The sequence below is a fragment of the Rana temporaria genome, chromosome 2, assembly GCF_905171775.1.
Source record: "Rana temporaria chromosome 2, aRanTem1.1, whole genome shotgun sequence".
In the NCBI taxonomy this organism is placed as follows: Eukaryota; Metazoa; Chordata; class Amphibia; order Anura; family Ranidae; genus Rana; species Rana temporaria.
Window position 1 is genome coordinate 130945113 of NC_053490.1, and position 27911 is coordinate 130973023.

Here is a 27911-nt window from a genome sequence, read left to right on the forward strand (position 1 = left end):
CCACTCTGGTAAATGAAACAGCAGTTTATTAAACATAACATTGATAAGTGCAGCACCACATCAGCACCAGAAGAGGTCAGTAGGTTCGCTAGCAACTCTTTCCTCCCATTCCGCTCATCCCATCAACAAAAAAATATATATTAGGCCGCCTACTCCGTGATGTCATACCGGGGAAATAGGCTTGTGGAAGTTTCATATCCCTCCTGCTGCTGCCAGTCGGCTTCAGCGTGTCCAATCAGGTGCCGCTAACTCCGCTCAGCTGCTCAGGATGGGAGGAGTCAGTCTCCGCCTTGCTTCGGGTCACCGCCCATCGAGCCTCTCAGATCGCTGTTGCAGTATGATTGACGTTGGCTGCAGCCAATGAGTGCGGAGTCAGGGTGCACTGGGTTGGGGACACGGAGCTGTGCGGCTGCGAGGGGTGTGTGTGCAGAGTGGTGACCTGGACGAGGCTCGGTAAATAAATACCTTTCTATAAAGTATGGGAGGCATGCTGCTCTGTGCAGTGTCTTAGTATAGGGATGTGTGATTGCACTGGTCTGATGGCTTCACCTCATTGTATATATGTCATGCTGGCTTCTGTAATAGGGAAGTGCTGTATACATGGAGGTAGAAGAGATCAGACACTGGGTTCATCAGCGGTCTGCTAGCTGAGTGACAATGTTGTAATTCTGGATCTTCAGCTTGGCTATGATTTGTTTACTTTACATGTCTGAATAGTTCTATTTTATATTATCACATAGAAGAAAAAAGCTGATAAACACAGCTATATAAGAATTATACACTAAAGCACTATTAAACACAGAAGCAAATATTTATTATATTGCAGCTTACCAATTCTTAGATGTGATGTCTTTATTGGGTTTTTTTTTTGTTTTTTTTAGGCTTTCTTCTGTTTTTACCTGGTGATCCTGCCAGTAAGTCTGTTGTTTTTCAAAAGCTCAAGCTCTCTTGCAGAGGTATCAGTTACAGGGATGAGACAAACCATTTAACACTGACAAAGGGGGGGGGTAAAGCCGCCCAGCAGTAATCCTTGTATTCTGTTGGCCTGGAAGGTTCCCTGCGCCCCCTCCCCAGACCGGCAGCATACAATAAAGCTGCGGGAGGCATTTCCCGATAGGGGAATCCTTTAACTCATGCTTGAAGGAAAGTTAATCGATTATCTATGCCTTGCCTTAGGCCAGCCGTATACAATGCAAATTTCTTTCCGCAACCACGGGTTCCAACACAGTACTGACAGGGGAATCCCTCCTGCTGAGCAATTGTCTGCTCCCGGCGGACAGGGGAAGCCATCCCCGCCAGGAGAAGACAGTGATTATTGCTAGCAGCTATAGCAGCCACTAGCGATAATCGCAAGAGAATCCGCCAGGCTGGTTGTACCCAAGATGATCGATCATCTTGGTACATTCAGCCTGGCCATTAACGGTTCAAATCTCAGCTGGTTCCTGCTTATCCAGCCGAGATTTGAACAGTGTATGGCCAGCCTTAAGCCTGGTACACACGGGCCAAATGCCAGGAGACATCAGCCGGTTCAGAAAACAAAAACGACCAACATTCAGCATGTGTTTATGCCAATCTGTCTGACAGAAGCCGGCTGTTTGGCCAGCTTCTGTTAGACAAGCATGCTGGAAAACCAGCAGCCAACTGACTTCAGATCAGTGCTCCCAGCCAATGGCAGAGAGCGCTGATCGGAGTGTTCTGGTGGTGCCCCCCTGTAGTACACAACAGCTCAGCGGGGGGCAGGTCGCTGCAACTAATGTTGGATTGTTAGTACAGCGTCTGACTGGAGATGACAGTTTTTTACTGGATTGCATGACAAAAACTGTAATGTGTACCCGGCTTTAGACAGTGACATTGGAACTACTGTCCCCATTGGAAGATTTCTCCTCAATTCTGGGGACACCCCCTGCCGTGGACAATGAAGAAACAGTGAACACACTACTGAAGTTTTTTTGTGTATTTAAAATAAATCCCTTTTCTTTTAATTTTTGGAGAAAGGAGGGGATGTGTTAGAACCCCTGTTGGGGTTATATTCATCCTCTTTATGTGTCAGGGTGATTACTGTCACCGTGACTGAAAGGGGGGAAAGCTTCCAATGGGAACTCCTGTTCTGGTGTTTTAGGGTGGCAGTGCATGCTTCGACAAGTGATCGATCTTCTCCAATTGGAAACATTAAAGCGGAGGTTCACCCTTAGAGGGCACTTTTTAGCCTTAGCTTCATGCTCGTTTTGTCTAGGGGAATCGGCTATTTGTTTTAAAATATGAGCAGTACTTACCCGTTTACGAGATGCATCCTCTCCGTCGCTTCCGGGTATGGGCTTCGGGACTGGGCGTTCCTTCTTGATTGACAGTCTTCCGAGAGGCTTCCGACGGTCGCATCCATCACGTCACGATTTTCCGAAAGAAGCCGAACGTCGGTGCGCAGGCGCAGTATAGAGCCGCACCGACGTTCGGCTTCTTTCGGCTACGAGTGACGCGATGGATGCGACCGTCGGAAGCCTCTCGGAAGACTGTCAATCAAGAAGGAACGCCCGCTCCCGAAGACCCATACCCGGAAGCGACGGAGAAGATGCATCTCGAAAACGGTAAGTACAGCTCATATTTTAAAACAAATAGCCGATTCCCCTAGACCAAACGAGCATGAATCTAAGGGGAGAAAAAAAAAATTTAATAAATGGGTGAACTCCCGCTTTAATATGTGGACAACAATCTATTCAATTTAACATTACACATGGGGAAGATAGTTGGAAGATATGTTCATAAGTTATCGACTGCATCTTTGTTTTGCACCATGCATTCTCATAATCTGATCGATAAAATCAAATTTATGTCCAGTGCTGCACGATCAATCATTTTCTGCCCTGGCCAGGCAACTCCGTTTGATTAAATTGAATCTAGATTGATCAAAGGGAAAGTTATGGGTTTCGAATTGTCTGTTGATTTGATTGAGTCGCACATCAATCGGATAATAAAATGAAAGTGTGTAAGGCCATCATTAGAGAGAATTTGCCTTTCCTTTTCCTTGACTGCCTCCTTTTACGTAGGATACTAAACACACATTGGGGGTTATTTATGAAAGGAAAATCCACTCTGCACTACAAGTGCAAAGTGCACTTGAAATTGCACTGAACGTGCACTTGTAAGTGCAGTCGTCGTAGATCCATGGGGGACATGCAAGGAAAATAAAAAACATAATTTTAGCTTGCACATGATTGGATGATAAAATCAGCAGAGCTTCCCCTCATTTTAGATCTACCCCTCAGATTTACAGCGACTACACTTCCAAGTGCAATTTCAAGTGTACTTTGCACTTGTAGTGCAAAGTGGATTTCCCCCATTGTTTCATTTACATTGTCCCTTCTGTTTCTGTATATGGTTGAATGGAACTGTAATTGTTTTAATAAAAAAAATCTAAGTACCTTTTTCCTAATCAATATACAACTGTCACGTGACTCAGATCTTTCCCAACCTGTCTGCAGGGAAACATAAGTAGACGGAGCTTCTAGTTCTCTGCTGCTGGTCACATGTTAAAAAAAACTGTGTCTTAGAATAAGAGGGAGGTGAAGCCTCCATTAATCTACATAATATTCTGCCCATATTGTGTTTAGCTGGTTAGTGGGCATGAAGGAGGAGGGAGGAAGTGGGCTGTCATTTATCACTGTATACGCCCATATGTGTGACTCTATAGTCACATTGGATGCTCAGATGTGATAGGGAAGAAATGTTCAGGGTAAAAATCTAAGTATGTGCAGAGTTTCCACCATAGCTGCAAAATCCCTAGCTGAATTAGGGACATCGACAGAAGGTGGCGATAGAGAGCAGCAGGATCAGCCAGTTGTTTTTTTGTAGAATACAGAAAACAAATCCCAATGTGAGTATGAACAGAATGTAATACAGCATTTATTGATGTGGGTTTAGTGACACCTTAAAGTGCAGCTACACTTACCTTTGCTTCCTTCTGCACTGGTGCCAGCATCTTCTGCTGGGTGGCGGTCTTCGGCCATCTTCAGGGGCCGGAGCGGCATGCGCATAAGTCAGTCATACGCCACACATATTGCCGGAGACTATGCTGGCAGTATAAGCTGAGCTGGACATGCACAGCCCAGTTTACATGCCAGAGAAGACAGAGAGCAGGCAGGTAGGTGTATTTTATTGCAGAAGAGAGAATATCTCTTCTTCAATAAAGAGCCTGCCTGCTCACAGTTTATGACAGCAGAGTTTTAGTTCTGCTTTAACCGCTAAATAAATCTCCCTTTGCCCTTTTTCAAAATCTGGCGCATGTGCAGATACACCACCGGGATCTCTGCCAGGTTTGTGGCACCTGACAGAGACCGATAGCAGATTTCCACTTCTGTGCGCAAATGGCCCATTTCTGGTAGGAATGCACTATAGCAGTCGGCAGCAGTGTTTGTGAGCATGTTTAGAAATCCGCTGTGAATGTGTAGATGTGCCTTGAAAAAGTATTCAAACCCCATGAAATTTTCCATATTTGCAACCAAAAATGTAAATGTATTTTATTGGGATTTTATGTGATTTTGGGATTTATTGGGATTTTATGTGATAGACCAACGCAAAGTGGCACATAATTGTGAAGTGGAAGGAAAACAATAAATGGTTTTACATTTTTATTTTTTTATTTACAAATATGTGAAAATTGTGGTGTGCATTTATATTCAGCCCCCCGGAGTCAATACTTTGTAGAACCACCTTTCACTGATATTACAGCTGCAAGTAATTTTGGGGATGACATTTTTGCCCATTCTTCTTTGCAAAATGGCTCAAGTTCTGTCAGATTGGATGGAGAGCATCTGTGAACAGCAATTTTCAAGCCACATATTCTCAATTGGATTTAGGTCTGGACTTTGGCTGGGCCATTCTAACACATGAATATGCTTTGATCTAAACCAGAGGTCTCCAAACTACGGCCCGAGGGCCAGATGTGGCCCTTTATTAGCCTTTCATGTGGTCCTTGGGGCACTATTCCTCCAACTCATATGAGGCACTATTCCTTCCACTGACACCAACAAGGGGGCACTATTTCTTCTGCTGATCTCAATGATGGGATACTATTCCTCCTACTGATAGGGGCCCTACTCCTCCCCCCACTGACCACCAACCCCAAGGCCACATTTATTCTTACTGGTGCTGGGCCCGGGACATTTTCTGCACCCACTGGCCACAATCCGGCCCTTTCTAAAGGGTGAAGGACAATAAAGTGTCCTTTTGTTTGAAATGTTTGGAGTTCCTTGATCTAAACCATTTCATTGTAGCTCTGGCTGTATGTTTAGGGTTGTTGTCCTGCTGGAAGATGAACCTCCGCCCCAGTCTCAAGTCTTTTGTAGACTCAACAAGTTTTCTTCTAAGATTGCCCTGTATTTGGCTCCATCCATCCATCTTCCCATCAATTCTGACCAACTTCCCTGTCCCTGCTGAAGAAAAGCATCCCCACAACATGATGCTGCCACCACCATGTTTTATGGTCGGAATGGTGTGTTAAGGGTGATGGGCAGTGTTAGTTTTCCGTCACACATCATTTTGCCAGATTTGTGGAACGCACGACTAATCGTTGTCCTGTGGACAGATTCTCCCACCTGAGCTGTGGATCTCTGCAGCGCCTCCAGAGTTACCATGGGCCTCTTGGCTGCTTCTCTCATTATTGCTCTCTTTGCCCGGCCTGTCAGTGTAGGTGGACAGCTCTGTTGTGGTATGTTTGCAGTTGTGCCATACTCTTTCCATTTTCATATGATGGATTGAACATGAGACATTCAAAGCTTGGGATGTTGTTTTTTTTTTTATAACCTAACCCTGCTTTAAACTTCTACACAACATAATCCCTGAGCTGTCTAGTGTGTTCCTTGGCCTTTATGATACTGTTTGTTCACTAAGGTTCTCTAACAAACCTTATAAATACAGAACAGCTGTATTTATACTGAGGTTAAATTGCACACAGATGTACTCTATTTACTAATAGGGTGACTTCTGAAGGCAATTGGTTCCACTGGATTTTAGTTAGCGGTATCGGAGTAAAGGGGCTGAATACAAATGCACACCACACTTTTCAGATATTTATTTGTAAAAAAAAAAAAAAAACATGTATAATTTTCCTTCCACTTCACAATTATGTGCCACTTTGTGTTGGTCTATCACATAAAATGAATGCTTTTTCAAGGCACATCTATTCTGTACATGTGCTGCACCTTACTGCATGCATGCGCCTTTGGTAACGCATTGTTTCCTGGGATAGGTGTGACATACCAACCCCAGGAGGCAGGGGTCCTGGAAAGCGGGGTACAAATTATATATATATATTTTTTTACATTAGTGTAAGAGGGAAGGGGAGGACAAATATGTTGCGTTACTAAGTTCCATTTTAGCCTTTTTTTTGGGGGGGGGATTTCTTTTTCTGAACAGGGATTTAAATGGAATTACCATGCCCTAACTGCGAGCCAAGCGATTGGCTTATGGTTGTGGAATGTAGACTTTAAAGTGTTACTAAACCAAGGACCCTGCATTCACTATATCTGGTTATATTGCTTTAAGAAAGGCCTGGATTCTTTCCTAAATGTACAGAATATAACTGAGTACTAAGATTTGTAGGTAAAGTTGATCCAGGGTAAATCCGATTGCCTCTCGGGGGATCAGGAAGGAATTTTTTCCCCTGCTGTAGCAAATTGGATCATGCTCTGCTGGGGTTTTTTGCCTTCCTCTGGATCAACTGTGGGTATGGAGTTGGGTGTATAGGATTGTATTGTGTTTTTTATTTTGTTTTTTATTTTTTGTGGTTGAACTGGATGGACTTGTGTCTTTTTTCGACCTGACTAACTATGTAACTATGGTCTCCCGCAGTACACAGAACATGGCAATGCAATTGTTTTAGTAAATGTAAACTGCTAAATACCTTTTCTCATTAGCAGTATATAGCAGTCTTGTAACTCCTATCAGTGTCTGGTTAAAGCTTGTAGGAGGAGTTTTCATTCTCATGACTGTCTTATAAAGCTGTAGGACTCCTGACCCTTTGTCTGGACAGTGCTTATTGGCCTTTTGCTGATCACATGCACTCTCCCAAGAAAATACAACTTCTCTAGCAATACACACAAAACTGAGCATGTGCAGTTTGTCCCCAAGGCCCTGTTTTATCAGCAGGTAGATTGGGGACTGTGGAAGAAAGAAAGGGTAAGAGAAGACAGGATCAATCAGCCATTTTACACAATGGAGAGGATTAGCCCCTTAGGTTCCACAGTGAGTACAAGAAGCATGCTTTACTGCATATAAAGAATTGTTTTTATTGTCGTGGGTTTAGTAGTAACGCATTACCAGGTGGTGAAACCTGACAAACCGTGGTAAATTTGTGGCAGCTGCAAAATTTAGCATAGCAGATGCAATAATGTGTACAGACCCCTCTGATTGTATGTTATTTTTTTTAGGTGGGTGGTAAAACCATGACTCAAACGCCTGGTCTTACTGCCTCCCTTGCCGCCTGTGTAAATGAGGCCTTACAGCTCCATCCACAACAATACAAATTAAACAATTTGGCTTTAGATTTATTTGTGAGAAGTCAGGTAGGTGTAATAAATGGAGCCCTTATTTACTGATACTTTTGTGATTTGTAGCACTGGGTTTTTTCCGTTCTGTAAAGTCAGATTGTGCAGAATACAGGAAGTGGTTATATCATAGAGAGAATGTGACTCTTCTTTTCCACAACACACACTGCTACTCTGTGGCATAGGAGTAGGTCAATGGTCCTTGCAGGGCCTGGATTTGAAATAACTGGTAAAACAACTGCCTCAGTCCTCTTGGCATGGTTATTACTTGTCCCAACCCCTGCTACTGGCACTTTTAATGGACATAAAAATAAAATATACACAGTAATGGCGCACGCTGCAGTTAGAAGATATAACACATGTCAAGTAAAAAGTCCTTTGAGCACCAGGCTCTGAAGTGAGATGACAGTCTGTAGGATCTGGGCAGCCTTGTGCAGGGAGCTGAAGCCAAACTCCAAACATGTAACAAAAAGAAAACAACAACAGGCGCCACTTAGAAAAGACTGTAAACTTTTAATGTATAAACAGCATCAAGTTACTCACATAGAAGTTACTGTATTTAGGCATAAAGATGGGGTCCATAGGACAGTCAGTCTCTTGGCCGTATTGGTGAAGTCCACTTGTAGCAGCTGCTGTGTGTTGCAGAGATGAATGCAGGTGCCTGTTTTCCCAAACAGGAAGTTTCCAGGTAAACTGTGTGGCAGCTAGATAGAGGGCTGAAGCGCACACTGGGACACAACGGCGTGCAGAGAGGGGGGATGACGTCACAGGACCCAGAATGCAACACGTTTCAGTGCTAGCACTGTGAGTTCTGGGGGATCACAGCGCGCACCTTTCTCAAGCTGAGACTGTAACATAACATGCATTAATGTGTCTTCTTTCCAGCATTGCAGAGATATGCCTTAGTAAATCAAGACCAAAGTCTTTCATATGCACCTTGAGTAATGGAAAAGGGCTAATTGAATAGCTATTCAGTTTTCTTTTTGTTAATAGGCAATGACATAGGAGGTGAAATAATTGAGGAAATGCGTTATTTAAAAGTTGAATCTCCCCCCGGGAGATCTATATTTAATGCAAGGATTGTAACAAACTTTATTGCAGATTCCTACCTTTTGTTATTCTGGAGAAATCCCTGTTCGTTCCTCTGAGGAAAGTTGCAGGGTCTCCCTCCCTTTTAGATGTTGTTTTTTATTGGGAGTATCCTACCAAAAATGAAATTTTTGTTGCAGGGGATGCCTGAAATCTGACTTGTATCTTAGTGCAGACTTCTGGGAAAATTGGTGAGCCAATCACACAAGCAGGAAATTATGTTTCTGAGGGGCGTTCTGTCTAAAAAACACTTCCAGATAGCCATAGTGCATTGCATTTTACAGAAAATTACAAAGCTGCAGACTGAAAGGGAAAGGTCATTTTGATTAACATTCAATTGCAATATGACATGTCGCAATTGTATACTTTCTATATCAGTGATAGTTGGCATGGGACAGAAAATAAGGGGAAATGTCACATTTTATAGTAGTCATCGAAAAGGAGGGGAGATAAAATATTTCATTGTACACACCAAATTATGTGATTTCTTCTTCTTTCCTGTCTTATGACTAGGACAGGAACCAAAGGGAAATATTCCCAATGGGGACAAAGACCACAAAAAAATCTGGTCCAACCCTTCCTATATCTATCTCATTATCTCTCCAAGAAAGAAAAGTGTTTGGCTGGATTTCCACATCGACAGAACGTAGAATAGCCTTGCAAATGTGTTACGTTGGTCTTCTTAATGTATCTCCTATGTCCTTGTTCAGCTTGTTTACAAAACTGTAGTCAACAGAAGAAAATGTAATCTGTTTTTATAGATTTCTTTAGTTATATAATATTTCTTTCCAGCTAATTTTATCGCTCCTCTGGTGAAAGTGCGTTGGTGGGTCACAACATGAGCCAATGGGACTCCCTGTTGAACTTAACTGGACCCTTCAAGGACCACCTCCTAGGACTCTACAGTGACCCGATTCTACCAGTGGAGGTGCGGCAGTATTTGGCACCATGGATTGAATCACAAGACTGGTAAGGGAGGCATATAAGCTCATAAATACTAATAGGGAGCGTTTCCTGGGGGAAATTTGGAAGCAGCAGATAAAGACCTTTTGTCTTTACTTTGGCTTTCTTTTTCTGCGCTTTGGCATTCCTGGTCAGCAATGGCAGCTGCAGTATTTCTCTCAGTATTTGCTGAAGGAAAAAAAAACTTTTCTTGAGTAAGATTGCTTGCTATATAATGGATAATTTATTTCTTGAGTCTATGTGGCCATGATTTGCACCATGCGTTGCATTCATATGTGATTTTTTTTTTCCCCCCCAAAGCAGAATCTAAAATACATTATTTTGTTTATAAAACAAACAGTGCAGCGCAAAAAAACAAATCAATAATATTGTACCGCCCCTCCACCAACAACATGAGCAACCGCTCACTTCCCTAATATGACCAGAATGGTCATACGTCCCGCCCAAGGACGTAACGTGTACATGGAGGAGCTATTTATGATGTCATTCGCGGCCATCTTTTTGGTTGATTGTTTGTAACCAAAGCGCAGGCTATTCCACGGGGTATACGGCGCTTATCAATCTACTGTGTGTTTGTGGTTCTATTGATACCGCTGGCTGTCTTACCTTTAAGGGCTTTCAATACATAAATATTTGGATCCAGGTCTGATGTACCTGGCTATAGTATATTGGATACCTACGTGTCTCTGCTATACCCTCCATGGTCTGCCCTGGAATTAATGTTCATCCGTGAACCATTAGAACTGTATCTACGGTGCACTTTTATAACCGACAGTATAGATAGATTTTTGGAGACTTTTTTACTACATTTGGAACTTCTCCGTATTATCCTCTCTCTATATATCTATATATATATATATATATATATATATATATATATATATATATATATATATATATATATATAATCTTGGAGTATTCCGAGACAATGAAATATATTTTTCTACTGTTAAGTTTTTCTGCTCGTCCTGAGGAAGCCTAACGGTGAAACGCGTAGACGATGCACAGAGGATATTTTCTATATCATATATCCTATATGGTTTTCTTTTATTGATTTGTTCTGAATACTCGTTATTTTTTGTAATACATTTATATTTTTTGATATTCCCGTCTTGCCTCTAAAGTCCGACCATCAATTACCGTTTCTCGAGTAACTGTTTTTCTGTCTTGTAACCAAAGCGCTCACTACATGCACTTTGTACAAATGCTTTACTTGTAAGTTTTTCTTAATTTTTTCAAATAAATTTACATATAAGCAGAGAGCACTAGATTGTGTTCTATTTTTATGCAACCACATATATACCACGGAGCGATCAACATCTGTGCCACTGATTAACCATTAGAGGATTTATACCCCCATATTGTGGGAAAGCACATTCAGACCATTCTGGTCATATTAAGGAGGTGAGCGGCTGCTTTGGTGGAGGGGCTGGACTCGCTCTGACATTGCTGTTTTAGACACATCCTCACAGTGGCAGATATCCTGAACTTCTCTGTAAAATTGACTTTTAATCATGTATTTTTGTTTTTTGTGCTGCACTGTTTTGTTTTATATTCTTATCAAGGTATTGTGTATTGACGGTGTAGAGTTCTGCCTGCAACTATATTTATCTTATTATGTCTAAGGTTGGGGTCTGCGCTGAATATTCATTTTTGTATTGTACTTTTATTTTGTTAGTCTCAACATGCACTGTATTGCTGCCTGTTGCATGTAAATGCAGCATGTTGCGTTTTTACTCAGTGCCCAACAAAACAGGGAAATGGTGTGAACTAGGTCTATTGAATTCAATGGATTTCAGCTTGTCATTGCATTGGACTTACGTTAAGACAATGCTCAAGTGTTAAATGGAAAAGTGGTGATGTATGCTCTGTGTGACAAAGGGAAGGGGACAGTGTAACTGATGGGCACACTGTGAGCTGCTAGGAGTCACAAGAGGTGTTTTACACTGAAGTTTTCTACCTTTCAACACTTGTGCCTGGCTTTGGTATATAGAGACTCTCTGCTCATTTACTACCACTTAGTGAGTTTTCTTTGCCAATCCTTTGGCTCTTATATATTTATATATTTACTTGATCCACGTTTGATTTATGATATTTGTTTCACGCATTTATTTTTGTTGAAGATTTTGATGTACTTGGATCACTCATTGCTTTCAGTGTGATTTACACAGTTATTGTGTCTTACACATTCAGTGTGCCCATCAGTTACACTGTCCCCTTCCCTTTGTCACACATCGCAGACATCACCACTTTTCCATTTGACACTTTTTTCTGATTAGGACAGATCACTAGGTGTCTGCAGCAGTGCCCCCTAGCTTAGTTTTACTGACAGCGCGGGAGTTCCTCTTTTTTACAATGCTCAAGTGTTGGTGAGTTAACTATACAGTATCTCACAAAAGTGTGTACACCCCTCACATTTTTGTAAATATTTTATTTATATCTTTTCATGGGACAACACTGAAGAAATGACACTTTGCTACAATGTAAAGTAGTGAGTGTACAGCTTGTATAACAGTGTAAATTTGCTGTCCCCTCAAAATAACTCAACACACAGCCATTAATGGCAACAAAAGTGAGTACATCTCTTTGTGAAAATGTCCAAATTGGGCCCAAAGTGTCAATATTTTGTGTGGCCACCATTATTTTTCAGCACAGCCTTAACCCTCTGTGGCATGGAGTTCACCAGAGCTTCACAGGTTGCCACTGGAGTCCTCTTCCACTCCTCCATGATGACATCACAGAGCTGGTAGATGTTAGAGACCTTGCACTCTTCCACCTTCTGTTTAAAGCGGTGGTTCACCCTCCATAGCAACATTTTAGCATAAAATTAGGCATAGTAGCGCGAGCTACAGTATGCCTGTCTTGATTTTTTTCGCCCGGTACTCACAGTGCAATCCTCTATAGAAGATTCCGACTCCCCGCGGGGAATGGGCGTTCCTATCCAGACGGAGGATGATTGACGGCCGGCTCTGGCACGTCACGCTCCCCGAAGACAGCCGGAGTAGGTCTCGGCTCTTCACGGCACTATACGGCGCCTGCGCACAGACTATGCGCAGGCGCCGTGAAGAGCCAAGCCTATTTCGGCTATTTCCGGAGAAGCGTGACGTGCCAGAGCCGGCCGTCAATCATCCTCCGTCTGGATAGGAACGCCCATTCCCCGCTGGGAGTCGGAATCTTCTGTAGAGGATTGCACTGTGAGTACCGGGCTAAAAAAATCAAGACAGGCATACTGTAGCTCACGCTACTATGCCTAATTTTATGCTAGAAGAAATTTTTTTTTTTTTTTTTTTTTTTTATAGGGTGAACCCCCGCTTTAAGGATGCCCCACAGATGCTCAATAGGGTTTAGGTCTGGAGACATGCTTGGCCAATCCATCACCTTTACCTTGAGCTTCTTTAGCAAGGCAGTGGTTGTCTTGGAGGTGTGTTTGGGGTCATTTGTACTCCTCACCTGGTTGTCACCACACACGCTTGACTCCATCTGAAACAAATACGTTTATCTTGGTCTCATCAGACCACAGGACATGGTTCCAGTAATCCATGTCCTTAGTCTGCTTGTCTTCAGCAATCTGTTTGCGGGCTTTCTTGTGCATCATCTTTAGAAGAGGCTTCCTTCTGGGATGACAGACATGCAGACCAATTTAATGCAGTGTGCAGCGTATGGTCTGAGCACTGACAGGCTGACCCCCCCCCCCCCTTCAATCTCTTCAGCAATGCTGGCAGCACTCATACATCTATTTCCCAAAGACAACCTCTGGATATGACACTGAGAATGCGGACTCCACCTTCTTTGGTCCACCATGGCAAGGCCTGTTCTGAGTGGAACCTGTCCTGTTATACTGCTGTATAGTCTTGGCCACAATGCTGCAGCTCAGTTTCAGGGTTATGGCAATCTTCTTATAGCCTAGGCCATCTTTATGTAGAGCAACAATTTTTTTCAGATCCTCATAGAGTTATTTGACATGAGGTGCCATGTTAAACTTCCAGTGACCAGTATGAAAAAGTGAGAGCAACAACACCAAATTTAACACACCTGCTCCACATTCACACCTGAGACCTTGTAACACTAACGAGTCACATGACATCGGGGAGGAAAAATGGCTAATTGAGCCAAATTTGGACATTTTCACTTAGGGGTGTACTCACTTTTGTTGCCAGTGGTTTAGACATTAATGCCTGTGTGTTGAGTTATTTTGAGGGGACAGCAAATTTACACTGTTATACAAGCTGTACACGCACTACTTTACATTGTAGCAAAGTGTAATTTCTTCAGTGTTGTCCCATGAAAAGATATAATAAAATATTTACAGAAATGTGAGGGGTGTACTCACTTTTGTGAGATACTGTATGTAATACTGCTTATTAGATTCTGGTCCTGCTATTATTTTGTTTTGGGGCAGATGTGGGGCACAGTTCTTGAGGCAGCAGATTTGTCTGTAAAATGCCACATACCTTGAATTGGGAGTAGCATTTTCATGTCTAAACAGGTTATGTACATGTTATGAGGAAGGTCTTCCATAGATGAAGCAAATTTCTTACAGCCGCGGGTTGCAGAAAATAAACTTGCTTGATTTGCCTATTAACGCAGTCATTGTTGACAAGGCAATCCCTCCTGCGGAGCCATTGTGTTCTCCCGGTGGGGGGGGGGGGCAGGGGAAGCTGTCCCTAGCGGCAGAACACAGTGATTATTGCTAGTGGCTATAACAGCCGCTAGCAGCGATCACATGTAACATCAGACAGGCTGGTTGCACTCAAGTTGATCAATCAATCAACTTGGGTGCATTCTGCCTGCCCATACATGGTTCGAACCATCTATGGCCAGCTTACGTGAAATTAATGACTCCTTTCTCATTGGAAAAAAGCATTAACATATTCTAATCCAAAATATATATATATTTTTTTAATTGTTCTCCATTTTTAATTAATAAATCATGACAAAACATTCATTGAACAAACAAATACCTTGCCCATGCGTTAAAGCTGAATTCCATGTATGGAATATTCTTGCATAGCTACATTGATTGGACCAATGTAAGTATGGATGTGCTATTCTTGTGGGATCCCACTGGAAGTAGGAAATCACTGTAATAGGCACTGCTACTATAGCGAACCCCACTATCTTCTGGGTTCCACGATGAGTGGCTGCACGTCTGCTTACTGAACACAGGCCGTGACCCGCTTGGCATGGGTCTGAAGGCTTTACATTTTCTCTATGAATGCAAAGTGTTCTTTGATTGGACGAGGTGGAAATTGTGAAATCTACCTACCTCTCCACCTCCTCCAATTAGAGAATGCTTTGCATTCATTGAGAAAATGCAAAGTGTTCCCTGAATGGTGCCCCCAAAGAGCAAATGACAATTTGGTTTTCACAATGCAGAAGGACAGCTGCTCAGTATGGGACCCAGAAGCTAGCGGAGATCAGTAGCAATGCCTACTACAGTAATGTCCAACTTCCAGTGGGATCCCAAAAGTATAGCACATATACAGTGCCTTGAAAAAGTATTCATACGCCTTGAAATTTTCCACATTTTGTCATGTTACAGCCAAAAATGTAAATGTATTTTATTGGGATTTTATGTAATAGACCAAGAAAAAAAGAACAGAATTGTGAAGTGGGAGAAAAATTATAAATTGTTTTAAATTTTCTTTTACAAATATGTGAAAAGTGTGGCGTGTATTTATATTCAGCCTTCCTGAGTCAATACTTTGTAGAACCACCTTTCTCTGCAGTTACATCTGCAAGTCTTTTTTGGATATGTCTCTACCAGCTTTGCACATCTACAGAGTGACATTTATGCCCATTCTTCTTTGCAAATTAGCTCAAGCTCTGTCAGATTGGATGGAGAGCGTCTGTGAACAGCAATTTTCAAGTCTTGCCACAGATTCTCAACTGGATTTAAGTCTGGACTTTGACTGGGCCATTCTAACACATGAATATGCTTTGATCCAAACCATTTCATTGTAGCTCTGGCTGTGTGTTTTGGGTTGTTGTCCTGCTGGAAGGTAAACCTCCGCCCCAGTCTCAAGTCTTTTGCAGACAATTTTGCAGGGGGGCTACAATTATTTTTTTCCTTCTTGGGCTTTAATGGGAACTTCTTCCCTTTTCCGAGGAGCTAGACAGGACCTTGTCCAGGTCCAGGCCAAACAACAGTAAATTCTGAAAGAGAAGGCCACAACATTTTTTTTTTCAATATGACATCTCCTTCCCAGGCCTTGATCCAGACAGCTCTTATAGCTAAATTGATTAATGCGGCTTAACCGAAGCTCTTGCTGATTCAACTGCAATGTCTGCAAGGTATGCTACAGCTTTTCCTATCACTGATAGGGAGTCAAGGATGTCATCAGAACCAGATTCTCAGGTGCGCTGTCCTTGAAGGTGATGGGATAGGAGAAAATCTACCTTAGACTTACCAGTAATGGTATTTCTACGAACCTTCCAAGACAGCCGACCTACTTCCCGCCCTGTGGGGGAGGGAAAATTAGTTGAACACTAGGTGGTGAGTATCAATGTGGAGTGATTCTCCTTGTGAACCAGTTCGGGATTACTTTATTACAAACTGGGGATCAAGGGGAAGGGTGGGGACTTATAACAAGCTGTCAATTTATTGTGTTTTCTGTAGGGAGGAGCCCTCATCTCTCAGGTGTGCCATCCTGGAAGGTTTTACAAGTACATTTAAGGCCCCTTTCACACTTGTGTGACTTCAAAGTCATGCGATTTTACTGCAATTTCGGGGCTGCGATTTTGATGCAATTTTATCGCGATTTTGACTTGATTTCAGGGAATGCCTGTGTAAGTTGGACCAAAGTAGTGCAGGGACTACTTTGTAGTTGGCACGACTTGAAGTCGTACCAATATGAATGGTTGTCATTGGAAATCATGGGGTACGACTTGTCATGCTACTTTGCAGTCCCAAATCTTGGGACAAGTTATACACGTGTGAAAGGGGCTTAAGTCTAACGTAGGTTTTTGGTCTAATCTGACCTGAGCATCTTTTTCCACATGTTTGCTCTGTGCTCCAAATGGCTCCTTGCAAACTGCAAATAGGACTTCTTAAGGCTTTCTTTCAACAATGGCTTTTTTTTTGCTACTCTTCCATAAAGGCCAGGGGCTATATTCAGATAGCCCTGCGTAATTTAGTGCCGCCGTAAATTAGGGCGCAAGTTCCGTATTCATAAAGAACTTGCGCCCTAAGTTACGGCGGCGTAACGTATGTGGGCCGGCGTAAGCCCGCCTAATTCAAATGGGGATGATGTGGGCGTGTTTTATTAAAATTATTGTTGACCCCACGTATTTTAAGGTCTTTTCCGAACGGCGCATGCGCCGTTCGTGAAAGAATCCCAGTGCGCATGCTCGAAATTCCCCCGCAAATCGTCATTGCTTCCGCCGTAAATTACGTCCAGTCCTAATCGCAAACGACATAAAAAATTCAAAATTTGACGCGGGAACGACGTCCATACTTAACATTGGTTGCTCCTCATATAGCAGGAGCAACGTTACGCCGGAAAAAGCCTTGCGCAAACAACGTAAAAAATTCCGCCGGCCGCACGTACGTTTGTGAATCGGCGTATATAGGTCATTTGCATATTCTACGCCGAAAATGACGGAAGCGCCACCTAGCGACCAGCGTAAATATGCACCCTAAGATACGACGGGGTAAGAGACTTACGCCAGTTGGATCTTAGCCTAATTTCGGCGTATCTTGCTTTCTGAATACAGAAAGAAGATACGCCGGCGCAGCTTTGAATGTACGCGGCGTATCTATAGATACGCCGGCGTACATTCTTGCTGAATCTAGCCCCAGATTTGTGGAGTACACGACAGATTCTCCCACCTGAGCTGTGGATCTCTGCAGCTCCTCCAGAGTTACCATGGGCCTCTTGGCTGATTACCCTCCCAGTGTTATTAGGGGGACACTGAAGTACTCCTATGAAAGAGAAAAAAAAAGTTTAAAAAAAATTGAACAACAATTATTTTATTTTTTAAGGTACTGTCACCAGTCAGTGTCCCTGATCACCAACACAACAGTCAGGCCTCGTACACACGACCATTTTCCTTGATAGAATCCATCAAGAAACTTGGTGGGAGAGCTTTTTTGCCGAGGAAACCGGTCGTGTGTCTGTTTTTCATCGAGGAAACTGTCGAGGAACTCGACGAGGAAAAACAAGTTCTCTTTTTTCCTCGACGGGAGTCTCAATTTCCTGGTCGTGTTGCTCTTCGGGCTGGTTTACGCCGAGAAACACGTTCATGTGTATGCTTAGAAACCTGCGCATGCTCAGGATAAACTATGAGACGGGAGCGCACCTTCGGTAAAAGTAGGGTTTGTAATGGAGACATTCTTCAAGTTGTAACAGACTGAAAAGTGCAAATCGTCTCTTACCAAACTTTTACATAACACGCAGTAACATGAGATTCGCAAAAGCAGCCCCCAGGGTTGTGCCAGTGGAATCGAACTTCCCCTGCAGTTGTATGTGTTGTACGTCACCGCGTTTGAGAATGAGGAGTTTTGGTTTTGACCGTGTGTACGCAAAGCCTAACAAGGAACTCGTCGAGAAAAATGATGTGTCTTTTCCTTGGTCGTGTGTACGAGGCCTCATACTAATACACTGTACTGTACACTGGTGACAGTATGTAAAAAAAAAAAAAAACGAAGTGGTGAAAAACAAATGTATTCAATTTCTTAATTTTCAACAAAATTGTGCCAAAAAAAAATACAACTTCAAAAAACTCGCCATGCCTTACTAAATACCTCAGACTGTCTTCCTTTCAAAAAGAAGACAGAATTTTTGGAAAATAATTTGTCCTGGCATTTTAGCACATCAGGAAATGAGATTAGGCTGTCAGTAAATCAGAATTGATCAATTTTCAAATATATATCCCATAGTTTGTAGATGCTATAACTTTCACACAAACCAGTTAATGTACACTTATTAGGATTTTTTTTCTCCAAAGACATGTAGCAGAATACATTTTGGCCGAAATATATGAAGAAATTAGATTTTATTGGACATGTTTATAACAGAAAATAGAAAATAAAAACCCAGTGGTGATCAAATACCAAAAGAAGGCTCAATTAGTGTAAAAATAAATTATAAAAATGTAATTTGTATACAGTATTGCATGACTGTGCAGTTGCCAGTAAAAGTAGCACAGTGCTGTATAGCAAAATTGCCCCGGTCATGAAGGGGGTAAAACTCTCTGGAGCTCAAGTGGTTAAGTTACAAAAAATTCACACCTGCCTAAAACTTTTTCACAGTAGTGTGCTCCAAGCTGGACCAACGTAACTATGTTGCTATTACCATAGCTAGAATACATCTTTTAAAGCAAACGTTTTGCTTTATTGCCTTCCTGCAACACATACTCAAGTCTCCTTTTCTTTCCACTGCTCCATTCAGTTGCTAGGAGTGAAGAATATACGGTGCCTTGAAAGGGTAGTCATACCCCTTGAAATTTTCCACTTTGTCATGTTACAACCAAAAACATAAATGTATTTTATTGGGATTTTATGTGATAGACCTGTAACACAAAGTGGCACATAATTGTGAAGTAGAAGGAAAATGTGTTTTGTTTTCAAAGGTCAGTACATTTTTCATATTTTGCATACCCCTGGGCAGCTTCCAATAGGGACTTATAAAGGAGTAGGCCGTTTCTGCAAGAGGTTTGACTGAGAATGTTTGTCTCATTCTATTTCATTTTCAGGAAGCTGGCAGCAAGAGATCCGTCGTTGGCCAGTGTCCACTTCCAGAATCTCTTGGAGCATCTAGACTTGCAGTATAATCATTTTTCCCAGAGGCAGGAATTGCTGCAAGTGCACAATCTGCGCAAATTCAAGTATGATATACAGGTAGCCATTGGAGCTCTGTAAGCTGTGATATATAAACACACAGGCATAAAGGGCTTATTCAATGTAGATTTTCTATTTCTATGTTATGCCGCCACTGCAATTACCCATAGGAACCAAGCAAATATTTTTTTAAATGATTTGACTTTAGCAAAGTGAATTTGGATTGGTTGCTATGGGTTACTGAACTTGAGTTTCAACTTGATCCAAAACATTTTATTTCATTTCAGATAGAGCAGGGAGGGATTAGAGTTTCTCTCAGGTTTTTATTGCTGTCTGTGTCACTGTTGGGGAGTTTTCTCTGCACTTCCTGTCTAAACAGGAAGTGATGGGAAAGTTTTTCAGTGTGGATAAAAATGCATCTTTTAGTAGAGTGTGAAAGGGATATCATGTCTGACAGTGTTTTTTATTGTTGTCCCTGCCTTCCTGTCCTGTTAACAACCACACACATTTTCAGCAAGAGTCACAGGGACAGGAAGTAAAGGCAAATCTAAGGCAGAGTTCACACACGTGTGGCTGCAGGTTTGTGCCTGGGTTCTGGTCTGTTCCTGTACACTGGTTCAGCTTCGATTCAGGTCCGAATTTATGCCTAAATTTGCACCTGGACTGTACCCAAACACGTACCGGTCCTTTTTTCAATCCGGAACGTGGCCACCCTGGACATGTGTGAACCGGCTCCATTGAGAGCCGGTCACACTTGCCTGTTATGTGAATTGGATGCGGTGAAACCCCCGCATCCAATTCACATATATATGAAACCAAACTAAGAAACTGGGTCAACAACAGAAATAAAAACATAGCCGAAATATTAAGAGTCGGTTCACACTAGGGCGACACGACTTCCATCGCGACTTTCAGAGGCGACTCCGACACAATTTGAGCATGAACCACAGGGCGATCTGGGGCGATTTACAACACGACTTGAAGTCGTCTCCAGGACAGAAGACTTTCCAGTGGCCAATCAAACAACAATCAGCTCTAGGGGAGGGAGGGAGAGGTTTGCCTGAGAAATGTATGTTATCTTCCTGGAAAGTCGCTTCAGTTAAGACAGGATCAGACTTGGAGGCGACTTCCATTGAAATCAATGGGTACAAATCGCCTACAAGTCGGATTGAAGTAGGACAGGAACTTCTTTTGAAGTCGGAGCGACTCGAGTCGTGTGTATTAACACCGCTCCCATTCACTTGCATTGTTTTTCTCGACAGCGCAACTTGGGACGACTTGAGGCGACTTCAAGTCGGATCCCAAGTCGCCCCAGTGTGAACCGGCTCTAACTCTTTCAGATGTAAACAAAAAAAATTGCTGAATTAGCACTTTACAAATAAGAGGCAAAGTAGTAACTTCCAACTTTTCTCTTCCATCGGTCTGACTTTTTGCTCTGGTCATTGCTGCTGTGTTTGACAAATGTGAAAATACATTTAAAAATGTAATGTATGTACAGTGAGGAAAATAAGTATTTGAACACCCTGCTATTTTGCAAGTTCTCCCACTTGGAAATCATGGAGGGGTCTGAAATTGTCATCGTAGGTGCATGTCCACTGTGAGAAAAATAATCCAAAAAAAAAAATTCCAGAAATCACAATTTATGATTTTTTAACTATTTATTTGTATGATACAGCTGCAAATAAGTATTTGAACACCTGTCTATCAGCTAGAATTCTGACCCTCAAAGACCTGTTAGTCTGCCTTTAAAATGTCCACCTCCACTCCATTTATTATCCTAAATTAGATGCACCTGTTTGAGGTCATTAGCTGCATAAAGAGTGACACCTGTCCACCCCATACAATCAGTAAGAATCCAACTACTAACATGGCCAAGACCAAAGAGCTGTCCAAAGACACTAGAGACAAAATTGTACACCTCCACAAGGCTGGAAAGGGCTACTGGGAAATTGCCAAGCAGCTTGGTGAAAAAAGGTCCACTGTTGGAGCAATCATTAGAAAATGGAAGAAGCTAAACATGACTGTCAATCTCCCTCGGACTGGGGCTCCATGCAAAATCTCACCTCGTGGGGTCTCAATGATCCTAAGAAAGGTGAGAAATCAGCCCAGGACTACACGGGAGGAGCTGGTCAATGACCTGAAAAGAGCTGGGACCACCGTTTCCAAGGTTACTGTTGGTAATACACTAAGACGTCATGGTTTGAAATCATGCATGGCACGGAAGGTTCCCCTGCTTAAATCAGCACATGTCAAGGCCCGTCTTAAGTTTGCCAATGACCATTTGGATGATCCAGAGGAGTCATGGGAGAAAGTCATGTGGTCAGATGAGACCAAAATAGAACTTTTTGGTCATAATTCCACTAACCGTGTTTGGAGGAAGAAGAATGATGAGTACGATCCCAAGAACACCATCCCTACTGTGAAGCATGGGGGTGGTAGCATCATGCTTTGGGGGTGTTTTTCTGCACATGGGACAGGGCGACTGCACTGTATTAAGGAGAGGATGACCGGGGCCATGTATTGCGAGATTTTGGGCAACAACCTCCTTCCCTCAGTTAGAGCTTTGAAGATGGGTCGAGGCTGGGTCTTCCAACATGACAATGACCCGAAGCACACAGCCAGGATAACCAAGGAGTGGCTCTGTAAGAAGCATATCAAGGTTCTGGCGTGGCCTAGCCAGTCTCCAGACCTAAACCCAATAGAGAATCTTTGGAGGGAGCTCAAACTCCGTGTTTCTCAGCAACAGCCCAGAAACCTGACTGATCTAGAGAAGATCTGTGTGGAGGAGTGGGCCAAAATCCCTCCTCCAGTGTGTGCAAACCTGGTGAAAAACTACAAGAAACGTTTGACCTCTGTAATTGCAAACAAAGGCTACTGTACCAAAAATTAACATTGATTTTCTCAGGTGTTCAAATACTTATTTGCAGCTGTATCATACAAATAAATAGTTAAAAAAATCATACATTGTGATTTCTGGATTATTTTTTTTTGATTATGTCTCTCACAGTGGACATGCACCTACGATAACAATTTCAGACCCCTCCATGATTTCCAAGTGGGAGAACTTGCAAAATAGCAGGGTGTTCAAATACTTATTTTCCTCACTGTATGTATGTATGTGTAAAGTGAAATCTCACTGATGTTAATCAATTAAAAAGAAAAAAAAGTGTCACAGAAAATTTGTTTTAACCTCCTCTCAAATGTAGCTCAGCTAATCAGCTCTTATGCCGCGTACACACGACCGTTTTTCATGACGAGAAAAATGCAGTTTTTTAAATTGGTCCATGTGTAGGCTCCAGAGCATTTTTCTCGACATGAAAAATGGCCATTAAAAATTTAGAACATGCTCTATTTTTTCTCGTCGTGAAAAACGGTCGTGTGTAGGCTTTAACGACAGGGGAAAAAACACGCATGCTCAGAAGCAGGTTATAAGAAGGCAAATTTGCATAATCAGCCCAAAGGGTGTCGCCAATCAAATGGAACTTCCCCTTTAGAGTGTCGTTGTACGTGTTGTACGTCACCGCACTTTGCTCGAGCATTTTATTTTCACGATTGTGTGTATTCAGGGCAAGCTTGACAAGAATAACGTTGAAAAAAATGTTTTTTCCATGACATTAAAAACGGTCGTGTGTACGCGGCATTATAGTTTCATTTTCTAAGCTTTGTGAAAAAAATAAAAAATAGTAACTGGATGCTATAGGCATAGAGATTGACCCTGTCTAAGGCCTCGTACACGCGTTCGGATTTTCCGCGGACAGAGCCTCAGACTTTTGGCCAAAGGGCATTGAATGTGAACTTGTCTTGAATACAAACAGCAAATAATTGTCGGCCAACAAACACGAAACTGCGGGTTTTCAGCTCTTTAACGCCACTCTTTGGGCACCTTCTGCTAATGTTGTGTTTGGTGAGCATTAGGGCTGCAACTAACGATTATTTTCATAATCGATTAGTTGCCCGATTATTGTTTCGATTAATCTGTTAATAACCTTAAAAAAAATGTGGTGTATAATTTAGTTAATATGTAAAGTTTAAAAAAAAGACTATTTATTTTTAAATATCCCTATGAATTGGTAAATATAAATAATCAACTAAATGGATAGGGAGCAAAATCTTTAATCCACTCTTAGAATAGCTGACAGAACAGATATACTGTATATACTATTAGAGGGTGACAACATTTTTTATTTAAAGAAAAAAAGTTAGACTGTTTTTCAAACAGACCTGTAATATATTACCGTGTTTCCCCGAAAATAAGACCGGGTCTTATATTAATTCTGGCTACAAAAAACACACTAGGGCTTATTTTCAGGGGATGTCTTATTTATTTATGGTATGTACAAAAAAGTTTCTCCCCCTGTCAGCTCTGGAGTCAGCATTGTGAAATTCTGTAATCCCAAAAATAAACCTTTGTTTAAAGACCTCATAAAATGATGTAATCCGTTCTTTAAAAAGATAATATCATGTGCAGTGTGTCTCCTTGTGTAACATTGTTGTGGAAAATACCTTATTTACAGTGCCGCTTACGTGACCCGCTGGAGCTCTTCTTTCCTACTCCAAATACTGCAGAGGGAGGGGCCAAGATACCCAATGACGTCAGCCCCACTCTAAGTACTGCAGTGGGTAGGGGCTTAATAAAGTTTTATTTAAAAAAAAAAAACAGCTGACATCAGCCGGGAGAAAAGGAGAAGAGCTCCGGCGGGTCAAGTGAGCACTCAGCAGTGCTGTAAATAAGGTATTTTCCACAATAAAGTTACAAAAGGGAGACACACTGCACATTATATAATCTTTTTACAGAACGGATTACATGTTTTTACAAGGACTTTAACTAGGGCTTATTTTTGGGGTAGGGCTTATATTGCAGCCATCCCAGAAACTCACGCTAGGTCTTATTTTTGGGGTAGGGCTTATTTTCGGAGAAACAGGGTATATGCTGGCCATGCACCAATGTCTTCCTTAAAAAAAAAAAAAAAACATTTTAAGAACGTTTGTTCGATTTATGTTGACAATGCTCAGAATTTAGAATTTAATGCCTCATTTGATAATGGTCACCAGGACAAATAAAGAGAGTAAATCTACCCATCATGAAAAAATGGCTTTGGATACACCTTAAATCGATGAGTTTAAAGCAGAGTTCCGGCCACAATTTCACTTTTTAAATATAAATACCCCTGTAATACACAAGCTTTAATGTATTCTAGTAAAGTTAGTCTGTAAACTAAGGTCCGTTTTGTTAGGTTGTTACAGCATTTAGACACTTTATAAAATAGAAATTGACTGGGGCCATCTTAAGTGTGGGCATCATGAAGCCAGACTGTATGACTTCCTGGATTTCAGCCTTGCAGATCTCGCACATGCTCAGTGCTGCACAAGCCGTGTAATAGGTTTCAGATCAGGTTTCAGCACCTGTACTGTCCAAGTCACATGATTCTTCGAGACTGGGGAGTGCACAGACTCCTGGAAAGTTACACCCACTACATTCCCAGGAGTCTGTGCGGTGTAGGTTAGGAAGCTTAAGCACCTAGGTGCAGGAAGAGGGAAGATTAACTATTCTGCCTAGCAACAACACTTTGAAGGCATCAAAAAAAAAAAAAAATTCTTAAAGGACTAATGACATTTTTTTAAAACTACTGATGTAATGTTATATTTATGGGTGGAACTCCACTTTAAATAATCAACTATTTTTTCCTATTTAATTGCAGCAACGATACCAGGAAACGCCACATCATCTCGCAGAACAGATCCGTAATATTCTGCAGCTGGAGAAAAATATTCTCTTAGAAGCCCAAGAAATGGAGGTTTGTTTAAATATTGTAGAAAAACTCAGGATTACTGCATTTTCTTGGTAGCCAGAAAAGTGGAATAGGTATTTTTAAAGATATGATCTGTAGTGCTGTCATGATATATGACCCATCTTTTCACTCTACAAAACTAAGCTTATTTGGCAGAGAATTGTTATTGTACATCTTTGTCCACCACAACCAGTTAATCCAGTTTTAACCTGTTTTGCCCCGTACACACAATCTCCAGGAAAATCGAGAACCTGCTCGGCAGCTTTTTCCCACTACACACGGCTGCTTTTTCTGGCAGGAAAACTGCCATGAGAGCTTTGGCTGGGAATCCCGGCCGTGTGTATGCTCCATCGCAGTGTTTCCTATAGGAAAACTGCCAGAAATCCCGTCAGGAAAAATAAAACATGTCCTAATTTTTCCCGGCGGTTTTCCTGCCGGGAAAACCGTGATGGAGCATACACATGGCCAGTTTTCCCGGCCAAAAGCTGTCATGGCAGTTTTCCCGACGGGAAAACTGGTCGTGTGTACGAGGTATTTTTCTTTAAAAATAGGATGAGAATTTCTGTAGGCAACAGTGCTGTTTTTTCCCCAAGTTTTGCATTTATTTCAGACCCAACATTTGCTGTTTTTAGAAAAAGACAGTGGCATACAAAGAGAAACCACTAAACGTAGAGATCAATTTGTGCTGATTGCAAATAGAAATTGTACTTCTGTGTTTATATATATATATATATATATATATATATATATATATATATATATATATATATATATATATATATATATATATATTAGGGGTGCACCGAAATGGAAATTTCAGAACCGAAACGAAACCGAATAAAAAAAAAAATTCAGTCCGAAACCGAAAATGACTTTTCTTATTTTTTTCACCTATTTCAATTTTTTTTAAATAATTGTATGTATTACATGAGACATTTTTATTAGCTTCATTGATTTAAAATAACCAGAATTGAAAAGCTCCAAGTCAATATAATAAAATCCAAACTTTTAATTAAAAATTGGACACAAATAGTATATATTAATATATAAAACTTATTGTTGCAAAACAGGAACAACAAATCCAGTAATAAACTCAAACAGCAGCTCTGGACTTAAATTTGTTTCAGTGTAAATGGGCAAAAATACCATTGTGTTTATTCCACTTTAAAGGGACATGCATCCCTTCAAAACACCAACTGAAACAATTGTCTCATTCAGTAGTTTAACAAATCCTTTATTTTTTTGCTTATATTTACCAACCACTGGGTCCACTTTCATCTTGGTCGCATTTAAGGGAAATTGGAATCCCAAAAGTGTGCATAAGAAGAACCATCAGAGGGTAATCTTCTTGTATCAGGGGGATGCTGCCTTTTTGCATTCCTATTTCCTTGGAATGTGACTAAGATGTGGGGGAAAAGACCAGTGGCTGGTAAGTACAAGCCCAAAAAAAAGTGGTTTAATTGTGTTTGAAAAATTAGACAGCTGTCTCATGAAGTTAACTAGTTTAAAGGGGTTTTCCACCTTTTTTTTAAGTTTATTAAAAGTCAGCAGCTACAAAAAGTGTAGCTGCTGGCTTTTAATAAACTGACACTTACCTGCTCCACGGCTCCAGCGATGCGCTGGCCGGGCTCCGCTCCTCGCCCCCCCCTCTTCATTCTTAGTGTGGGCACCCGGCAGTGACAGCTTTCGGCTTTACGGCCGGGCACCCACTGCGCATGCGCGAGCGGCGAGGCGCCGTTCGATTGGACAGGCGCTCGCCTACAGGGAGGGGCTGTGAAAAGGCGATTAAGCTTATCGCCTTTCCAGCCCCTCGGCGGAAGGAGGAAGTGGGACAGGAATTCCCCTTCTGAAGCCCCCACTCCCCCCCCAAAAAATTACATGCCAAATGTGGCATGTAAGGGGACAAGGAGTGGGTTAAGCGGAGGTCCATTTTTAGGTGGAACTCCTCTTTAAGAAAACATTATAGTGCAAAAGTACTAATAAAAGAACTAAATTCAACATAAAAGTGTAAACAGTACCACCACATGTAGCCTTAAGTAACATGGCTACATGATTTTAAGCAAATTGGAATGCGTTTTTTTTTTTTTTTTTTACTTCAGTAAAAGTGACATATTTCTCTTCAAGAACAAAAGTTGTTCAACTTTCTGCGAAGAGAGTCGGTTTCTCTTCTAATCAAGAATGTGGGATGCTGCACTGAACAGTCTCTCACTCTCTGTGCTGGTGCTTGGGGCAGATAAATATCTGCGTGCCATCAGTGCAAGCAATGGAAATCGGTTCTTGTTCATGCGCCAGTAGTCAAGGGGATTGCTACTTCTGGAAATAGGTTGTTCGGATAGATAAATCTCCAGCTGTTGCGTAGCTGCACTTGATGTGGGACTGCTGTGGATTGGGGTTCTTTCCTGTAGGATTTCATCAACCATGTCAGAAATTGAGGGAGTGTGCTCCTTGTCACTTATACGAGACCGTTTCCCTGGCACCTCTGTGCTGCATGTCGGCTCTGCTTCACCAGATGTTTCCATCACCTCCAACTGTGCCTTTATCATTTCCATTGCACGCTGCATTTTCTCCACATCAAAATAGTGATCTTTAAATCTGGGATCTAGTACTGTTGCGATGCAGTACAGAGCGTTGCACTCAATGTCTTCAAATCGTGTGTTAACAGCCTGCAATAAGGTTTTTTTAGCTGTTTTTACACCATCATCAGTTTGCGCCTCTCTTGCTAGCAGACGCTTCAGTGCTGCAATCAAAGGA

At 41.8% G+C, this 27911-nt stretch overlaps 1 protein-coding gene across 6 annotated transcripts in view; it reads left to right on the forward strand.

The window, feature by feature from the left end:
- The first annotated feature begins 349 nt into the window (after positions 1-349).
- The window catches only part of STAT2 (signal transducer and activator of transcription 2), a 126487-nt gene continuing 98925 nt past the window's right edge, over positions 350-27911 (forward strand). For 3 of the 6 annotated variants that reach the window (XM_040341048.1, XM_040341050.1, XM_040341051.1), the window contains exons 1-4: positions 350-453; positions 9420-9596; positions 19287-19431; positions 25071-25166. In XM_040341048.1, coding sequence (XP_040196982.1) covers positions 9466-9596; positions 19287-19431; positions 25071-25166 — 372 coding nt within the window. In that variant the 5' untranslated portion in view covers positions 350-453; positions 9420-9465. Of the gene's footprint in view, positions 454-7421; positions 7557-9419; positions 9597-19286; positions 19432-25070; positions 25167-27911 lie in introns of those variants that run through there. The other 3 variants (XM_040341049.1, XM_040341054.1, XM_040341053.1) reach the window with 3 other exon arrangements.